A 20,344-nucleotide genomic window follows, 5' to 3' on the forward strand; every position below is an offset into this window, starting at 1 on the left:
AGGAATAAGGAAGAAAGGGCACTGAGGGCACGGAGGAGCAGCATCAATGTTGTCACTTTAGTTCTCAGTGAACAGTTGTAATATAAATAATAAAAAGTGGCATATTAGAAGAGTAATAGGAATATTAGCCTTTTTTACTTTTTAACAGAGCTTCTTGGAGTACCTCTTTAACTTCTCTAGCTACATAGGTTTTCGAAAAATAGACAACCCCTTTAATGGCTTTTTTTTTTAAAGACATTTGGAACTGTGAATTAACAAATCAAAACCATTGGTTACCGTCAGATTTAGGTTTAATAACTATTTAAAAACAAAAACAAAACATAAAAACATTATAGCCTTAAATGCATTGGAAGCAGGGCATGACATGTAGCTGTAGATTAGAGTTTAAGTTTTACTTTTTTCAACCTTAACAGCTATGAACTTGTGATATATCTGTAGAGCCATTTGCATTTCTTGGGAGTCACTAATATTCTAATAAAGAAATGCTGATGTGTAAATTTAGGCTTTACCCAAAATTGTGTGCCGTGTCATTCCAAGTTGGAGACTATCTTGGTATATCATTGTTTTCACTATGCACATTCAGCATAGGGAAAAGGGTCTATTGTACATACAAATAATGCATTTTAATATGAGTACTTCTTAGGGCCCCGTCACACATAGCAATCTCGCTAGCGAGATAGCTGCTGAGTCACAACTTTTGTGACACAACAGCGATCTCACCAGCGAGATCGCTGTTTGTGACAGCGATCAGCGACTGGCCCCCCTGCCGGTATCACTGATCGCTGCAAGAAACCTCTGGACATTTTTTTCGTCGCTGATCTCCCGCTGGCCAGCACACATCGCTGCGTGTGACAGGCAGGAGACCAGTGATCAGCTGTAAAATAATAAAAAAAAATAAAAAATATTGTTATTCTCACCTTCCGGCGTCCCGCCCAGCATTCTCGCCTCTCTCCACGCTCCCGGTCCCAGTAATCCTTTGCAAGAATGACCGCGAGACTTCGTGATCCCGCGAGAATGGACGTCATTGTGGTAATTCTCACAAAGGATTACTGGGACCGGAACGTGGAGAGAGGCGGGAATGCTGTGCGGGACGCCGGAAGGTGAGAATAACAATATTTTTTATTTTAATTCTATTTTTTACATGGATCCATGGCATCAGCGCTAACGAACACAGCGGCATCGCTGTGCTAATAGCTGGTGAAGCTGTCTGTTTGACAGCTCACCAGCGATCATGTAGCGACTTACCAGCGATCCTGACACGTTGATATCGTTGTCGGGATCGCTGGTAAGTTGCTATGTGTGACTCCAGCTTTACTGCGAGTTAAGAGTCCAGTGGATGCCCTGACAAAATGATTGACAGTCTTATTTTTATAACATCTATTCCTGAGCCAAAGGCCTCACACTGCTTCTTGAAGACTTCAAACTATCCATAGGACAGTTAAATGTCTGATAGCTGCGGACTTGATGGGGCCTATTCCATAATAGCACGAACAGGAATCCCATTCCCATTGAGTGAATGAAGAATTAGTCAAGCTTACATACTACCACAACATTCAAAGGCAATATGGCTGAGTGAGATAGTTAAATGCTGTGCTCAGCCAGCTTTGGAAATTACAGATTCTAAAAGCTGCAGAAAACATGCTTTGGGGCCACTGCATTTAAACAGAGGACATGTGCCTTCCATTCTCAAATTCAGTTGGAGCCTCAATGGTGGGTGGTTGCCTACCCATCAGACACTTAACACTAGTGTTGGGTGGAACAACCACGTCAATAATTTCTCGTCCTGTTCTGGCCACTGGATGAGAGGAACACAAATCTCTTACCTTCCGGGAACCCATGACCTAGCTTTTTATTACTCGAGCTTGTGCAAGTTCATCATTACGGCACTATGCACAGATGACATTGAGCCACCCAAAAGCCAAATGTGGAAAGTTAGAGATTCACAAGTCTCCTGTTCAGTGGTGGGAGACTACTGATGTGGCCTATAGACTGTAGTCCCGCAAACTGATCAACCCTTCTATACTTAACACGTATCATTTGGGTAGGTAATTATTTTTAATTCTTGGAACCCTCTATAAAACTACAGTAAACATTTTGTTAAATCAACTGCAAATTATACTAATTCTTCTTGGACAAAACTAAATATCTATCTGCTCAACTACATCTCCCCTCTCGTGTATTTAAAGGCCTCAACAACATAGCAGTAAAGCCCATTTCATGAAATAATCAATACTTTAGCCATAATGGCACACGAGATACGGTCTTCCAAACATAGAAATTAAACTGATCGTAGTTCTCTTATTTCTGTTACAAACACCTTTAGATAGAGAACACATTAGAAAGCTCAAAGACTGCAGCTATGATCTACAGTTTTTATATCAATGAACAAACCAACGTTGACTTCCACACTCAGAAAATGTATTGCAAATCATGGTCAGACGTTACAAGCTACTGAATTTCAATTCAGAAGTCCCAATTCTAATTGTGCTAAGTGCTAAAATGTTATTCTTTAGTTTTTCCATTCTTGTCAACTTGTGCAACGTTCCTATGTAGGCCTCTCTGGATATGAGTTGTGAAATCATACTTGTCCGTACAAAGGTGTTGGCATATACTACATTGAAAAGGTCCATTTTCCCCATGGCAACTCATGTGTAGAGCGTACATGACTTCATCCAGAAAGACAATGCCACAGTGCACACATTTAGTTGAAAGTTCATCTTGTGTACTTTTATCCACTTTCTCAGTTTTCACTACAATCAATGGAACTTCATCCTTTATACTCAAAGGTGACTTAATTTTATCTTTCGAGGCTCCATTGGATGCTGACCCAGGTCTGGAATGCTTCATTGCCAAGTCTAGAGGAATGTCATTATCCGATCCAACATTGGAATATTGAGCAGGCAGATTAAAGGTGGGATAAGGCACATAGTTTGGGCAAGGGTTTGGCAGGCCAGGCACGTGACTCAAGTAGTGAGGATTCCCAGGAACAGACAGCTTATATTTACTCCAAAATCTCAACCAGTCAGACTCACTTTGGAAGTCATTGTGGACCAATGGAAGTCCAAAGAGAGGATACTGATATTTTTCTATCGGACTTCCTGGAGGGGAGTAGTTAGGATGTTTAATAGGTCTCATATATTTTTCAATTGGGCTACCTCTCTCTGAGCTGCCTTTGCTATCAGAGATAGATGAACTGTTTCCTGGATCACCACTGCTTTCCTGAGGACTTTTTATCTGTATGTGCAAAGGTTGCATCCTTTTATGGACATCCATAGTTTGGCTGACTATTATTGTCTGCTGAGCAGAATGGCTTTTAGTCAATGATGCTTGGGACTCATATTTATTCAGTACAAGTTGCTGAGCTTCTCTCTGGTGACCTTCCATTGAATGATCATCAGACCTCCTCTCTAACGGACTTCCATTAGTTTGCTCCTCGTTGCTTCCTCTTTGATGTTTACTTAACTGTTCCGTCTGCAGTGCGTCTGGATTAAGGCGTTTCCTTGTCCGTCTTCTAATGATCTGTTCGCCATTGTTTTGCTTAATAATGTTTAAAGGTCTGGGAGTCTGTATAAGAAATAAAACACATATTAAATAAGCCAAAAGTCATTTAGTTTTAATGATCAAATTTATTTTAAGTACATTATAAAAATCTATGTGTACAGAATTAAAGGGTAGCTATGAAAACAATGCTGCTTATGTTACTTCATTGTGACATTAACGAGGTGCATTCACTGCACACAAATCTTAGTGAATGCAAAGACCATAAGTACAGTACGTGCTACAAAATAAAAAAACTATGGACTATGTTTCCAAATAAACAATGGGGTGAGTTATTACCATTGATGAACCACACAATCCCATCTATAGTATGGGGCTCAAGTCCTCGAGATGGACATACAGGTTTTCATTGTGCTACCTATGTCATTCACAGGATTCCAGACAGAAGAGGCTAAATCATCAACTTAAAAAAAGGACTTTGTGGGAGTGTCAGGAAACAGGAGATCTTTTATATTTGAATTGTTCAAGTGGTTTTCTGCTCATTTTAAAGTTACTAGCAGAAGTCATCCTGATAAAAGAAGTCATACTTTCTACAGTAATCACTTCCCCAATCCAGCGCTTTTGCACCAGAAGCGAAGCCGTCAAGCCACTACCATGAATGAACTTACGGCTCAGGTGACTGACTGACTGCAGGGTTGGGTGTCTATGTTTGAGATGTCACCACTTCTGATCTGGCTAAAAGCCCCCATACATATTATAAAATTGTTTGTCCGACAGCCATCTCTCCCGAATCCCTCATACACAGGAATGCTCAGTTCAACCAATATCTCCTCTATCCGTAATGAGAGAGCCACAACCAGTCAATTTTGTCAGTGGTATATCGCCAGGGAAAACAAAAACTACATTCCAAATTCTTTCCTCCCCCAACACCATCTGTTGGGGAACAATTAGGAAACCCCCTTACACACTGGACTGTTGGACAAATCCTATCGAAATTGCTGGGTTCGGCTGACTTTAGGCTATTGTGTACAGGGTTTTTTAGACCTTCCGGATATACATATGACTTCTATTTCTCTGCTATCAGGATAGATTCCAATGGGAGAAGCATACTGTGACAAATTTATATGTAGCATATGAGGTGTGGGAGGGAGGACACAGGGATTATTGTATATTTTAGAGGAGGGAGCACAAATGGTGGGGTGTCCAATAAATTAATATTTTAGAGAGGTGCAGAGTTGTTAAATAGGTATTATTTTCATAAAATATACACAGTGACTAATTTATATTTTAATGGGCGGTTGCTTTCAGATTCATGCTGTGAGCATCACTGTCTTTTCTTTGGATATAACATAACACTTCTGACCTAGGGTTTCCTTCTGTCACCTCTACAGAGTCAGTAAAGTCACCATCAAGCGTCTATGCCCTTCCCATACTAATGTGTCATGGTACGCCAAAGGTTTAACAGTTCATATTGGCCTTGACATAGCTAAGAGTTCATATTGGCCTTGACATAGCTTCTATTCAGGCAGTAAGTCATGGAAGAACTATATTAAAAGAGATAGTTATAGAATTTTCTTAAAAAATAACTTTGAAAGACTAAGAGGCATAGAAGAATTCATAAAATTCCATAATTGACTTCAGATTTTCCTACAGATTTAAAGGGAATGCAAAATTAAAAAAAAAAAAAAAGCACAAAACATGGGATGTGATAAAATAAATAAACTAAAATCCACCAGGCAAATCCCACTCCACTCCAGCACTCTTGCTCAGGCGGCCCCACCGATCATTGTTAACAGTCTTGTGATGATAATGTGCCCTACCGACTACAATCACTCCAATGACTGGCCTTCAAAACCTGCTTCCATTACCGGTAAGGTAAGTGATTGACTGCAGTGTTCAAGCTTGGTGAAGTTGGTCAATGGCGAAAAATATCTTATGTTTCCCTGTTAATTCCCCAAGAGCTCCATGTCTGTGATTCCTGTGGTTCTGCCTATGTTTGTTAACATCTCTGCAGCGATAGTGTGCACACCATCACTGAAGAGATGTTAACAAACATGGGCAGGACCACAGATATGACAGACATGGAGCTCTTGGGGAATTAACGGGGAAACATAAGATATTTTTCTCCATTTTATAAAACCCACTACTTTAAGGCAATTTTAAATAACAGGTCAACCTCTTTAATGCAAGATGATCACTATAGGGGGAGCAGAGGCAGCAAAGGGGTCCACAAAGCCCACCAAAAGAGAACATGATGGGTTAACTTTGGTGGTTTAGGTTTTGCTTTGGCGCCCTAAAGCTTCTGAGGATTCACTTTGGAATCAAAAATAATATAAAAGTACGTAATACGTGTATTGTGCAGCACCTTTAATAAAATGCAATTTTACCTTCGTAAATATGATCCTAAATATTTCTAGCAGTCTATTTTCTGCTTCTGAATTGCTGAGTTCCAAAAATATAACGATAGGGAAACTCTGAATTTTTGCAATCCTTCATTTTACCTGTCTCTCTTCTTTGGTAAATGGGATGAGTGACACAAAATCTGATGGCAATGAATAAGCAAAAAGGAGAGAAATAAACAGCCCGAGCCATACAGTTCTGAAATAAAAATGCCACGCTGTGTTTCAGTATATTTTAGAAAAGTGTTATTACACAGAGAGAAGGAAACACAACAATAGACCAATTCAAGCAGACTTTCTAGAAGGTGCTGCACTTCATAAGTCAAAGGGAATATTGCAGGTAAAGTTCACTATAAATTCTGTTGCAGGAAAATATCTCCGTGCCAATAATATTGGTTCTCTGGGGAGCAGTCAATTTCGGACTATTTTCCAGAGGAGTAGAGAATTTTACAATAAATATTACGTGAAGGAATGGAGAGAAAGGGTTAAATAACTAATGCCACTGCACTAGAAGACAACCTAAGCGCTTTCTAATGATGTGCTATATATTGTATTTGCTGGAAAAGATGTGGAAGCTCCACAGAACATGAAATGGTTTAGAAAGATTCTGAAGGCCAAGTTCACCGAGCCCAATAGATAAAGACAATAACTCAACTTTAGGCTAGGGACACATAACTGATTTTCTCTCATCTGAGAATCTCGGTCCGATTATGGCTAATCACAGTCTGATCAGAGTGTGATCAGAGTGTGATCAGAGTGTGATCAGAGTGTGATCAAATTCTCCATGAAAATTTGAAAATTGGCATATGTCCACGGTATTATCCAAGTGCAGCCCGATCTTTATTTCCAACTGACCCACAGACATGAATGGCCGAGTGCAATCTGAGTATCCGATGCAAATTGTGCATGCTGTGACTTTTATCCTCGGAGTAAATCTGAGGAAAGAATCAGACATGTGCATGGCCCCATAGAATAAAATGGAGACGAGTGCTATTTGCCAAATTGACGGATAGCACTTGTCCAATTTCTACAGTCGCGTGCATGAGCCCATAGTCTTGTGATGGTTTTGTAGCGCACTGAGAATTTGGAACTTTTCATTCGTACTTAGTTATTGCTTTTTCATATTACTTGGCTGGGAAATAGCAGGTCCATTATGCTAGAAATTTTCTGTTGAAGTAGTTTGGTAAAATGTTTCTCACCATTAACATTAAAGGGTTATTACTATCTAAAACGTTACGGTGTATGGCTAGGATAAGCTGTAACATGTTGCCTGGCAGAGGCTTGGCAGCCATATTCTATGAAAAGGATGTCTCAAGGTCATTGGAAACCTGAATCATTTAAGAACACTTAGTTGATAGTAGTTTGCTGGATGGAGTGTAGAAGTATGTACATAAAGAATTTTATTTTTAAGGTGTTCAAAAAACATTGAGCTTTCTTAGTGGAAACCACTTTTAGAAAATGTTCCTTATTCGGGTAGTTTTCGGAAGCGCTTTTTGTTTCCTGAAGTATTTCGATGAGTTCTTGGGTATGTGCTCACAGCGTCTTTAAGATTCCAGTAGATCAGCTTAAGTTTTCCTTGGTAAAGATTCCCCAGGAAGAAGCCAGAGATCTATTTCTTGAAGTGGCTTTACTGGCAGATTTGTCATGGTCTTTGCCGTAACTCTGCCACTTTTCTTTTTTTTTCTATATTTTACACTAATACTAACAAGCACATCCCTAGCAAAAGCTATCTGAAGAATGCGCATGTTACTTCTATTAACCGATTCATAGTTTCCAAACCCTGAATTGGTTAAAAGAAGTAACAAAGGGATGAACATGTGCACAGCAATGTCGTTTTTATATTGCAGTGCATAATGTTCACTCTTTGAGGCAGTTTTGTGGTGCCTTTTCAACCAGGTTCTATGCAGAACCTGCCTGATAAAAAAAGTCACATGCATATACCCTATAACTTGTTTTACATGAGTTTTTTGGTGAGGCTTTTTTTACAGCCTTATGATTAGACAGTTCCTCATTTGGAATTGATTTAATGAGGAGCCACTTCCAAGAAGTGAAATGCACTTTCTTTTTTCCCCACTAGATGTTAATGAAAACCTGAAGTGGGGAAAAAAACAAAAGACTAAACATATGAACCTCAAAGTAGTTTTACAATAAACGTGAATGTAAAAGTTTTTCAAGAATTCTTTTTAAAGTGGACACCATCCAAAAAGATCCTCAAAAGAAATCAGTGTGCACATACCCCAAAGCAACTGAAAAAATATTCTTTGAGTACATGACAGACAGGTTACAACCACTGAGGCTGCTTAGACAGGACAATGTGGAGGGATCTAAAAATACATTTGATTTACAGATTTCCATACTCATATCCCTTAAGATTAAGGTTAACTGAATGGGTTGTCCATCTAATGTATTTGCAAAAATCTTGTCTTTCCCCCGACTTATGCTCAGCCAGTGCATACCCTGCCACACCAATGTTTCTGCCTAGGTTTCATGGCTGTTTTATTTAGCATGGGATATAAGTAGTCACCAGAGATATCTGCAGTTTGTTCCCCTCTTTCAATACAGAAGAAATCTTCTTAAGAAGCAATATAAAATTTCTTGACCGATTGAGCTATTACTTTGTCTAAAAAACTTGAATTGAAATTCCACCAATGAGGTAAAAAAAAAAAAGATTTTGCTGCTCAATCTAGTCTATCAGCCGTATACTTACTATATAGGCATGCCACAGCAATTCCAATGGGCCTACGTGAAGAGGTACTTTGGAGTACACAGGTATAATCAAAATAAATAAAATTTGTCAGCCCTTTAGCTTGACATTTTAAGAATAGTCAAGCCAATAAACATGATTAGTCAACGCAACCGATATTTGGCCCAGTATATGTCGGCTGCAGCATATGTGGTTCTTATTAGTGTGAATTACATGAAGATACAATCAAGTACCCACATCAGGAAGGGACAGGACAATGGTTTATGAGGCCATGCCACCCAGGTTTGCATCTATACCACTTACAGTTCATCCACAAGTAAACGAGACAGCTGACCACACTGCGTAGTTAACATTCCAGGCAACTTCCGGGCAGGAAGAGATATCCAAACTGAAGAAAAGGATGCCGTTCTCCCGGATAATTCTTGCTTCTTTATTCTAACTTTATGTGCACATTCAACATTTAAAGTAGGTATCACAACTTTTGACGCGTTTTAGAACACAATTCCTTAATCATAGCTACGATTGAGAAATTTTATTCTGAAACGCATCAGCAGTCTTGATACCTACTTTTGATGTTGTCTAAGCACACGAACTTTGAATAATGAAACGAGAATTCTTCCAGCACAGCGTGCAGACTTTTTTCTTCAGTTCCGACCTCCAGTTAACTATCCATAAATAATTCTAGAATTTATTATTTTATAATATATAGCAAACAAAAAAAATGACTAGTGTCAGGAATAAAATACAAAAATGTTGAGAAAAGGAGGGAGAGGGGGATTTGAATATTTCATATTAATAGAGAACAAATGTATTCATATATCTTTAGACCTGGCAATGAAAAATGGGAACTTGTGATTTGCTTACCGAGTGCAGTTTCTGGTATAGGCCACAGGCGTTGCACACGTAGCCACCATTTGCATTCTTTCGCCAGAGGGAAGTCTTTGTGGTTAGGCAGTTGGCACAAAAAACCCCAGAACCTCTACGTCTCTGAAAAATCAAGAAAGCAAAACATACATCAAACATGAGCAATAATATTATTTTTTTTTTCCAAAGGGTGAAATTAGCAAAACTTTCTTTAACATAACTGTACAAGGTCTATTCTTTGGGGAGATCAGCAGGCCAAGGTTTCAGGCCAAATTAAACACAAATTAAATGGTTTTCATCATAATTAGATCTAGTTGTTCTAATTAATTACTTTGCTTTTAGAAATAAAAAAAAAATATATATATAAATTGGGGCTGCAGTAAGGATTAAATGTCTCTACTACTAAAACTGGCAGAAGAGCAGTAAGAGAAAATATAAGAAATCTATAAAACATTTTTTTACCTGTGTTTATTAATGGCATGACAAGTACAAGGTTATTAAGCAAATCAAATTCCACTTAAATTAGTAATAGGACTCTAAATTGGTAATGTAACAATAAAAAGATAGCTTAAGCACTGGATAGGGTTATAAAGGCTCTTTAATCTTCATAGAAATCATCAGTTTAAATCAAATAATGCAGAGTAAAAAAACAGCATAAAGAAAATCTTTTGAGGGGTACTTAAAGGACTATTCTCAAGTTGTTTCTTGAGCAGCTTCTCCTTATAGTCTCCTGACTTGCACGTTGCGTGGGAGGTGGGTGCTCCCCCTTGAGTGACAGTTGTGATTAGCTTCATTCTGTTACTACACATTAATAGTCTCAGTGCTTGGTCTGAGTCTACACAATTATTATATTTACATATAGAAATATAAGGGATTTTCAACAAGCACACAGCTCTGGAAAGTGAGAGCCATGATTAAGAGAACTGATCTGGAAACTAATGATGGACATTAGGGGATTTGGATTCTTCAGGACTGATAAGAGCTGAAGAGCTGAGGGTGGTGATGGTGAGTGAACAGTTAACTTCTGAATAGAAATAAATGGGCTTGAGAGAGCTGACTAGGTTGTTAGACGTTAACTCCTCTCCTTGAATGTAGCTAATGGGCACACTTGGTCAGGCTCCGGTGGCCAAGCTCCAAGGAAACAAGCTGCACACTATGTAAAATAAAAGCTCTGATTGCAGGAGAATGACAGCAGAAAGAAAAAATAAGTCAACTGCAAACTTGCTTATTTTCATGCTGTCGACCTAATTAAAGTGATTTAATAACAGGATAATACACCATTGGCTATGTCTGGTAAAAAATACTTATAGGGTAAGAAATTGCTTGGTCACTTGTTGTAGACCAAAATAATAAACCAATGGTATGCATAATGAAAAATTACAGTATACAAGAAAATATAAATGTAAACCCTTTCTTATGTCAAATAAGCTAAAATAAGCTTCCTATATCGTGGAAAATGCGCCTAACAAATAGTTACCAATTCCCATCCTCTACATTGAAGCTTGACCAGGTATCAAAGTCATCATTGCATAATGTTTATATGGTACCCATGGAGAGGTTACCACCAGACATACTGTAGCACAAGTAAGCCATTTTGAACAGTGGCAACACCTTCATTTTTTTGGTCCTTCAAAGAGGTTTTTCAGTTTCAGAAACAAAATGTTCCTTTGCAGTATTTTGTCTTAAAAGACAAACTGAGATTTACTAACCCTCACTATGTCCAGTGCAGAGACTCCATAATTGCTTCTGAGGTCATCTGCAGCAGTGACGTCAAACCTACGGCAATGCAGCCAATAATTGAGCTCAGCAGTTCTGCCCTACTTGATGGCACAAGACACTTACAGTCTCTGAGCCCAATGAATGGCTGCAGTGCTGTTGACAAGACATCAACGCTACGGACAGTAACAAACACCTGGGAGCAGCAGCGAAGATCTGGGGAGGCCAAGTACAAAAGGATTTAAAAAACCATATTGAAGCCAGGGACAGGGGCTTTCAAAACTGGAAACTACCTGAAGATATATTAGAAACTGTCTTAAGGCACCAAACTGGTATTTCCTTCTTGAATACGTAGGCAAAATTGGCAAGACAGTTGGTGAATATTCCGCAGTGAGACCCACATCTACCACAAGAATGAGGCTCCTTCATAAGCTTTCTGTAATGAAGTGGAGGCCATGCATGTACAGTGCTTTCCATTTAGTTCTATGTGAGCTCCAAAATCAACAGAATGGTGGTGGGACATGCACATGTAGGACTTTTATGGCATATCTTGCCAAGATGTCTTAAATGCCTTGAAGGGATAAGCCATTTAACAACATTATACATTGTGGTATAGTTACGGTAGTTTTATGTAAGGAAGGATTGGCCTTAATCTAATCTGTATGGCAGAAGAGGGAGAATATGATATACAATAAATATATATATTTATTGTATTTACAAAAATGTAAATGATTTTTTTCTAATAATTCTATCACAACTGAGGGGTTTTCCACTACAATGATGTTGCTGGCCCATTCTTGGGAAAATTCCACTTTATACAACATTTACGTTTGGCCACTGCCAGATCTGGTAACATCTAATCGTTGGAGGTGCCAGGCTAAGGATAAGGTCATCAATAACATTTTAGTAGAAAATCCTTTTTAATCACTTTCCACAATGTAGAAATGTAGAAATTGCCACAATCGAAAAAAAATAAATACTTTTCTGAAGCTGGCAATTCTCACTAATTTAATCACAAATCTAATAGAAAATGTCACTGTCAATTGATAACTTTCCAGCAAAAGATAGGAAAAGAATGCAAACAGATTTATTAAGCATGACTGGAGAGATAATGAACTCTGGATTAAGGGCGCTCTAAATATCCATCGGGAGAAAATGAACATATGTATAGAAACAGATAAAAAAGACATTCCGTGCACATGATAGATGATTGTAATTTTACATGTTATACAACACAATATAATTCTTGCACTTTATATATTGGGTCATGTGGCAGATGGATGCATCAGGGGACATCCACTGTGGATATATGTTGGAAGATGTCCCATTAGGACAATAAATGAAGAAAAGAGGTCATTATAGAAAAGTCAAAAGGTCAAGTGTTGATGGCAGCCATTGTATCACCTCCATATCCCCAATACAGTTCCTCTTCGCTGAGTGGTAATTTTGCATAGGTTCTTCGATATCACAAACCAGAAATGGACCACCTCTTTCTACCCCATAACAGACCTATTGGCTGACTATATGGCAGTGTATGCAAAGTCAGAAAGGACGGTCTAGATGGTGCGCCAGGCAGGTGGCGAATTGAGGGAGGTCCACTGCAGCTCCAGCTGGGTAACTCGGGAGAGGAGTAGACAGAGTGATGAATGAAAAACCCGGTCACAGGGGAGCGCGAAGGACACAGATGAGGAGGTTATTTATAACTTGATTTATTGTTATCCACCGCGTTTCGACAGTGTATATCCGTCTTCATCAGGTGGCAGTATCGCGTCGAAATGCGGTGGATAACAATAAATCAAGTTAGAAATAACCTCCTCATCTGTGTCCTTCGCGCTCCCCTGTGACCGGGTTTTTCATTCATCACTCTATATGGTAGTGTATGTCCTTGTGCCCCATAGTTAGTTCCCCTTTTCAGCCACAGTAAAAAAAATAGCATTTCTTGTTCTGGCGGTGTAATTATGTCCATATATTATTAAAGGCGGAACTTATTGATTTCAATAGCTACTCTGTAAAGCTTATTATGGTAGAAACGTGTTTTTACTGTTAGTTGTTTTGTAGTTTTCTAGGTAAACTTGTATAACTTTTTGTATCAATTTTAATGATCCATCTCAAAACCATAGCAGTTTGCAAGTCAAGGAGCTCTTTGGTCAAGTCATGGCCACATCTCCTCCACCTGATGGGGAGCCCTCCTAGTTTATGCCCCTAATAAACAAAGATAACAACTGATTGCAAGGGTCTCTGGAGCAGAACCATCCACAATCACCACAGGACCAGCCTCATAGTAAAGTGTTGCTCATTATGGCTTCACTAGATGGAATGTTTCATCAGAAAATGACCTACCATTTAAATCAGGTTTTTATGTTTTTTTTTAATTTGGTAATGTTTTTTTCTTTTTCATAAAGCAATCTGTGTTTAAAAAAAAATTCAACTTTCACACAAGTCATTGGGGCTGTTCTAGCCTTCTACATCCTGTTGTTTTTTTTGCCTTAGTCTAGATCAAGACTTTAGTTTATTCGTTGAAATGGATGGACCTGTATCGTCTTTCAAACTTAAAACTATTTTTCATGGAAGTTCATCTGCATTGGTCCTTGCCCCCAGTATTGGGTCTTCCCTCTATGGGCAGAAATATGGTCTCTCTATATGGTGTTCACTCTTGGTTCAAAGAAGCTTTGACTATTAGGAGAATTAAATAAATTGAACCCTCTCCCCCCTCCGAATCATGATGGAAAACTATGAATGAGATTTCTCTACTTTATCCAAAAGAGCCGAGTGAAAAAATCGAGCAAATTCGCTTTAATAAACAGAAAAATTACCTTTATTATAAAGCAGCAATTTTAAAGGGTTTATTCAAATTTCGTCAATTTATTTAACACAAGTCTGTGCTGCAGAAGTGAAGTCTACTGCCAAAAGAATACAATGGATGTAATTGTACTCTGATACATTTCAAATGCAAACCTTTGTGCAGACATAATTTTGGCCTGAAGACTGGAGCACTTTCTTGGCACTGAATGGGCATTTGATTCATCAAGTGTTTCACAATGCGTAAGAATTAAATAAATAAAAAGTACACCCTGGCGCAGCATCAGCTTTCCGTAGGATATTTTCCCGCCAGATGCAAGCGCTGGAAGGAACACCTCTGCTAAACTAAACGCAAACATGCATTTACGGAGCTGTGGTCTGCCTGATGATTAACTATTCCATTAATCAATACTGGGGGGGCAGAAGCGATCAATATACTCAATAATTCATTTGTAAAAATAACAGAAATTACATTATAGCAGTGAATAGCAATTCTTCTTTATATAATGCAATAATTCTTTCATTTTATAGGGATTATAAATATGTTGACACTTTAAGGAAAGCTGTCTCGAGAATTTATCGCTAAAACTACTTCCGCCGCCTCATCTGACCTAAAAAATAGATTTTTCTAACTTTAAGAGACTGCTGTTAAGGGCCTGTCACACTAAGCGATATCACTAGCAATATCGCTATAACGTCACTGTTTTTTGTGACGTAGCAGCGATATTGCTAGCGATATCGCTATGTCTGATACTTACCTCCGACCGCTCCCCCGCTGGTTATCGCTGATCGTGCGAGAACGTCCTGCACGGTTTCTCGTCGTCAGCTTCCTGCTAGGGCTTCCTGCTGTGGAGACGAGCGACGCGTGGACGCGGGCGGGAGGACGTCAGGATCGCCTCGTCTGACACGTAAGTAGCGACCCCCGACCCCTGCTATGTCGCTGGTGAGATCTGCCTGTGTGGCAGCTCACTAGCGACCACTTAGCGATGCACCAGCGATCCTGTCCACGTCATATCACTGGTCGGGATCGCTGGTGCATCGCTAAGTGTGACAGTACCTTAATGCTACATTCCCTCTAAACTGAAGTCTGATAAACTATTGCTCTGTATGGAAATGACCATGGACGTGTCCCCTGGGCAGACCCGCTTTGCTACTACAATGGGTAAACCTCATTTCGTTATATGACCCTAAATAGTTTTGTTAGGAAACTACTATATTATTCTAGTTGTGCATGCTGCATTAGTGCTCCCCTCCGGCAGATCTCTCTGACTGCTGTTAATATTTGTAGAAGGGGCATTGTGCAATCTCATGTATTTTTATACATTATTTGTATTTAACCACAGAACCGCTCTCTATTGCTTTTCAGTGGGGGCTTTTTTTTCTTTTCAAATAATTTTATTGGTTTTCAGTAATTAAACAGGGTAAGGGTAGGAAGGTAGGAATGGGAAGTAAAGAACCTTGTACAGGTACGGAAAAAATTTAAAACTAGAGAACCCACAAATAGGCATTAAATAGCATATAGCAAATAACAACATAAAAGGAAAAGAAAATCGCCAATCCTTATTATGGGGTAACATTCTTGGAAGGAGATACAGCATCCCAGTACTACAACGGCCATGTTTAGGCCTCAAAATATAATACCTCTTAATAGGTCTATTTGATATGGAATTTGTTGTTCCAAGTCTTCCATTTTTTTGTATATTTGTGGATGTGATTGTTGTTAATCACAAATCTGAGTTCTAAATCACTATGTTGGCCTATTTTATCAAGTATGTCTGAAAACTTAGAAACCTCGACTTTCTTCCACCATTGTGCTAACATGGTCTTAGTCACTAAGAGGATGTGTATGATAATGTATCTTACCGAATCATCAAACTGTTCCATGTCTAATGAAAGAAGTGCTCTTTCAGGCGTAATTGTGAAGTCCTTAGCAATGAGGTTAATGTGCTGTGTGACCTGGAACCAGAGGTTTTTGATCTTTGAACAACCCCAAAATATATGGTAGAGGTTCCCTTGATGTCCACAGCCTCTCCAGCACAAGGAAGATAATTCTGTGTTAAAATGTGATAACCTTGTTGGGGTATAGTACCACCTATTTAACAGTTTAAAATAACCCTCGTGAAGACCCATTGATATGTTGGAATTGTAAGTGAAATTGATGGCATCGTTCCAATTCTCGAAACGGATATCAGCACCTAAATCAGACTCCTATCTCTTCATGTATATGTTTTTGTGGCTCGTTAGGTCCTTGACGACAGATCTTCAGTGGGGGCTTTTTTTATTTTCCAATAATCTTTATTAAGTTTTTAAAGAATTTTTATGAGAGAATGGGAGGGGAACAAGGGGATAGAATAGAGAGAAATTTCCCTGTGAAGACAGGGAAAGCCCCCCAAAGAGAGGGGGATTAGACAGGCTACATACATAAAACATCAGAGACCAAGAAATATTACATATTGCCTTAAACAATACAGAGAATCATCAAGTTGAATATCAGTAAGGAATAGAATCAGTACTCCGTATATGCTACAGTATTTGCATACCTGAATTAGCTTAAGAAAAGCTACAGCTCAAGCTCGATATTGCTATCTAGTTGCTTAATTTCTCTACACTAGAGTAAAGATTAAATAACGATTTACGAATCTACGTATTAGTACCTAAAATAAAGTAAACAATTATTCTCATTAGCCTCCAATGTGTCAATTATTAACCAAATAACAAAGTATAGGAGGTATAATAACCTGCCCCGTCCGGGGCATCCGATGATGTCCCTAAGACCTATTGGGGGGAAAGTCCGGTTCAATCCTGAAAATTTTTAAAAGTGGAGTATAGGACTAATAAATGAGTATAATTAAATATAGTCCATTCAGTCAGGTTGAAGGTCCGAGCTCAAAGAAGAAGATCGTCCCTTAGGGATCTTGGAGATCTTAATTCCGGCATATTCTAAAAAATTAGTCCCTTCATCTGGAGAAGAAATAGGAATTAACTTTGCTGCAAATTTCACAAGGAGAGTTGAAGATTGAGTCCAATAGTACGGTATCCCGGAGCGTAAAAGTTCACATGTAGTAGAGGAGAATGTTTTCCTTTTTTGTAAGGTGTTCCTTGACAAGTCCTTGAAGAAAGATAAATGACTGTATGGGGAAGATTTGAATTTTGGCTCCTTAGACATTCCAAGGAGCGCATTCCTTATCCAGTTTGGACAAAACGACACAATAACATCTCTTGCTAAATCTTGCGAAAGTGTGGGTGGTCTTCGTATCCGAAAAGTTTTTTCAATCAGATAGTTCTCGTTAGTGTTGGGAAATAGGTAGGTGATCATTGAAGATATATATCTCTTTAGCTGGAAGGTCTGAATTGATTCCGGGATCCCACGTATTTTAACGTTGTTTTTTCTCTTAAAGTCCTCATAGTTGGCCAGAGTGGAGTTAAGAAATGCAATGTCCCTTTTAATTTTGTTCAGTGAGTCTGAGATCATGGAGAGCGTTTGTGGGTTGCTTGATTGTTTTATATCACTATCAATTTTAGGAAAGTCAGTTATCTTTTTGCCATGAGAGTAAGACCCAGAGACCCTTGAAGAATTCGAAGAATTTGAGTGAGTTGAATAAGTTGAATGGTTATCATCGGTTAATATCATTGAAGTGTCCTTAAAAAGCTTTTTAATAAAAATTTCAGAAGCTTTATGGTTATGGCTGTCTGCTCGGTTGAAATCAGACAGTTGGATTTTGGGACAATAGAACAAATCCAAACCGTTCTTTCCAGAGGACTCCACTGATTTTATAAGAGCCGCAAACATTTTCGTTATGAACCCCTCTGTAGGGTAATTATCAGATGCTGGAATCTCATCTATGGAAAGCGGGGTAGAGAAAGATTGCTCATGAGTCATATAAGATTTCTCATGATTCAACTCAGCCTTGTCATCTTGAGATAAAAAATTTTCAGTAGGTTCAGAATTTGTTTGCGTCTCTGGATAATTTGCAGATGAAGACGTAGAATGAGTCTCATCTGAATTATTGCTGGAAGAGTCACTTACACTATTTTCATATGATCCTGTAACCTCATAAAAATCTTCTGAATATACACTTTCCAGACCCTCCAATGAATTAATGGAGCCTCCACTTACAGGAGACCCTTTGGATGTCCCATTCATAAAATGCATAGTAGTATAACGAGCTAAATCTGGGTCTTTTCTCAAATGCAATCCTCCCTCTTTCATAAGAGATACAGATTGGGACTTATGTATCTGTGTATAGGTATTTTCAGTGGGGGCTTTTTTAACCCTCTGAGTCCCACAGTGGATTAAGGATAAAGCAGCTATTGATTGGTTGTGTGGTTTGTTTACCCTTGTGCTTTTATACTAGGGTCAGCACCGGTCTTTATCACGTCTGGGTGATGGTCATTCATTCTCCTTATCATTTAACATCCATTATGTGACTATTTTTAACAAGCTCTGTTCTTATGTGTTTCCTTTTTGTATTATAAAAAAAGTTGGACTTTTTAGTAGTGGACTTTTTTCTCCTCATTTTGATAGCAATAGCTGGCATTTCCCACTACACCAGAGCACTCACAGCATCATTTTCATTCCTAGACCAGAACATGGACTGACATTGGCCTTTTAATTGTTATGCATTTAATTAATCAGTTTAAGTCAATACCGCCAGCAGCGTGCAGCCGTCAGCCACATTATACAATTTCAATAACCTCTTCTACGATCATTTATCAGCGCACCGGGCATCATGTCCTGCTGCAATCTGATCTTCTCTAGACAACTGCGAAAGGCTGAACAATGAAATTTCTGCATTTAATGCAAGTATTTCAGCAATCTATGAAACCTACAGTAAAAAGCAGATTGCATCAATGTATATGAGAAGAGGTAAAATGATGGTTTATTATGCAAAGAAGCATTTACTTATTCACTACTCCTTAAGTCATTTTAACCTGATAACTAATATTTTGCCAGGGTCAAGATTTACAGTGAACTCTTAGTTCATCAAAATTATAATCACAATTTCAGATTCATTAGCCGAGAATTGGAAAACTGGACAACCCATCAGGAAACCTAGAAAGTACAAGTATTGGCAATCCCATGTAGCCTGCCGGGAGAAAATTGACTTTATTTTTACCAGCAGCCTTTGGCTTTCAGTCATAGAAGCGTGTTGGTGTGGATAGTGACACTAATAGACAACCGGCTCTTATGCCTAGTTAGCTGTCAGTCAGTACCTGGATGTGGTCACAGCTGCCGCTCTCTATGAGTGGTGACTGAAGCTACGACGGCTGCACCACTATGACTGAAAGCCTGAGGCTACCGGGAGGAATAAAGTTCATTTCCTCATGGCAGAGGGACTCTAAGTGAGGTGGCCTTATGGTGTCAGAACTCAACCCACAGATTAAGTCTACATCTGCAGTTTAACAATGATAGTTTAAGTGACAGGTTCCCTTTAAAAAATGTGGGGATGGAAGAGCTCCATCGCAGATTAGTAAAATGAAAATACACTGCGATGCAGAAATATGGCAGTGTAAGGTACAAGTGATTGTATTTATACGTTCCTTTGGGGGGATCAAAAAGAAATACTAAAATAGCCAAAATATGTACTAAAAAAAGACCTTACAAATTCTAAATTACCATTTTCCATTCCATAAAAAAAAAAAAAAGAAAAAAACAAAAAAAACAAAAACAAGCTAGCATAACAGTCATGATCAGTACCGGATTGCAAAATAACTGGTGTTTAAAAAAAAAAGGGATGGACATATTTATGCCTGGTACTGGAATAGTATATTTAGGCAGAATATAAATATTTGATGGCATTCTAGATTACATGGAGAGTCTAGGACATACGTATATGTAATATAAAATGTCTTAATGAAAGTGAACGCACTTGGGGTATATGAACACGGATGTATAAATTAATACAAAAAGTTAGCAGAGGTTTTAATCTGAGTCATTTCCTTGTAGACGTTTATAACCATCAAATGTTCCACAGTTTATTTTTTTTCTCTCGCGAGTTCCGTTTCTTCTGTGATATTAACAACTTCATAACTTACAAGCTACATAACATCTCTGAAGAGGCAGAGATTTGGCGAAATTAGGAAATCTAGAACATTCATGTTGATACTGTATGTAGAAATTTCTCTTCTACAGCAGCAGGTTGAGCTTCAGAGCTGCTTTTTTTTATTTTTACAGAACCTGGAACAGAGAAGTTAAAGGGAGCCTGTAGCTATAAGGTTAATCAGCTGGTTTATAGTGTTACAATGCTTCATGGTCACCTTACTGAAATTTCAGCTACCTGGAGAAAATAAACTTTATTCCTCCCTGGAGCCACTGGCTTTCAGTCATAAAGGCGTTTCCGGAGTGGCTAGTCACCACTCGGTG

At 38.6% G+C, this 20,344-nt stretch overlaps 1 protein-coding gene across 7 annotated transcripts in view; it reads right to left on the reverse strand.

The window, feature by feature from the left end:
• Window positions 1–272: 272 nt before the first annotated feature.
• The window catches only part of TRPS1 (transcriptional repressor GATA binding 1), a 375,172-nt gene continuing 355,100 nt past the window's right edge, over window positions 273–20,344 (reverse strand). For all 7 annotated transcript variants that reach the window (XM_073590220.1, XM_073590217.1, XM_073590218.1 and 4 more), the window contains 2 exons: window positions 9,466–9,588; window positions 273–3,564 (listed from right to left, as the gene is read on the reverse strand). In XM_073590220.1, coding sequence (XP_073446321.1) covers window positions 2,503–3,564; window positions 9,466–9,588 — 1,185 coding nt within the window. In that variant the 3' untranslated portion in view covers window positions 273–2,502. The remainder of the gene's footprint in view (window positions 3,565–9,465; window positions 9,589–20,344) is intronic.

The sequence above is a fragment of the Dendrobates tinctorius genome, unplaced genomic scaffold (assembly GCF_039654945.1).
Source record: "Dendrobates tinctorius isolate UK_male_01 unplaced genomic scaffold, ASM3965494v1 ptg000116l, whole genome shotgun sequence".
NCBI classification, from domain to species: Eukaryota; Metazoa; Chordata; class Amphibia; order Anura; family Dendrobatidae; genus Dendrobates; species Dendrobates tinctorius.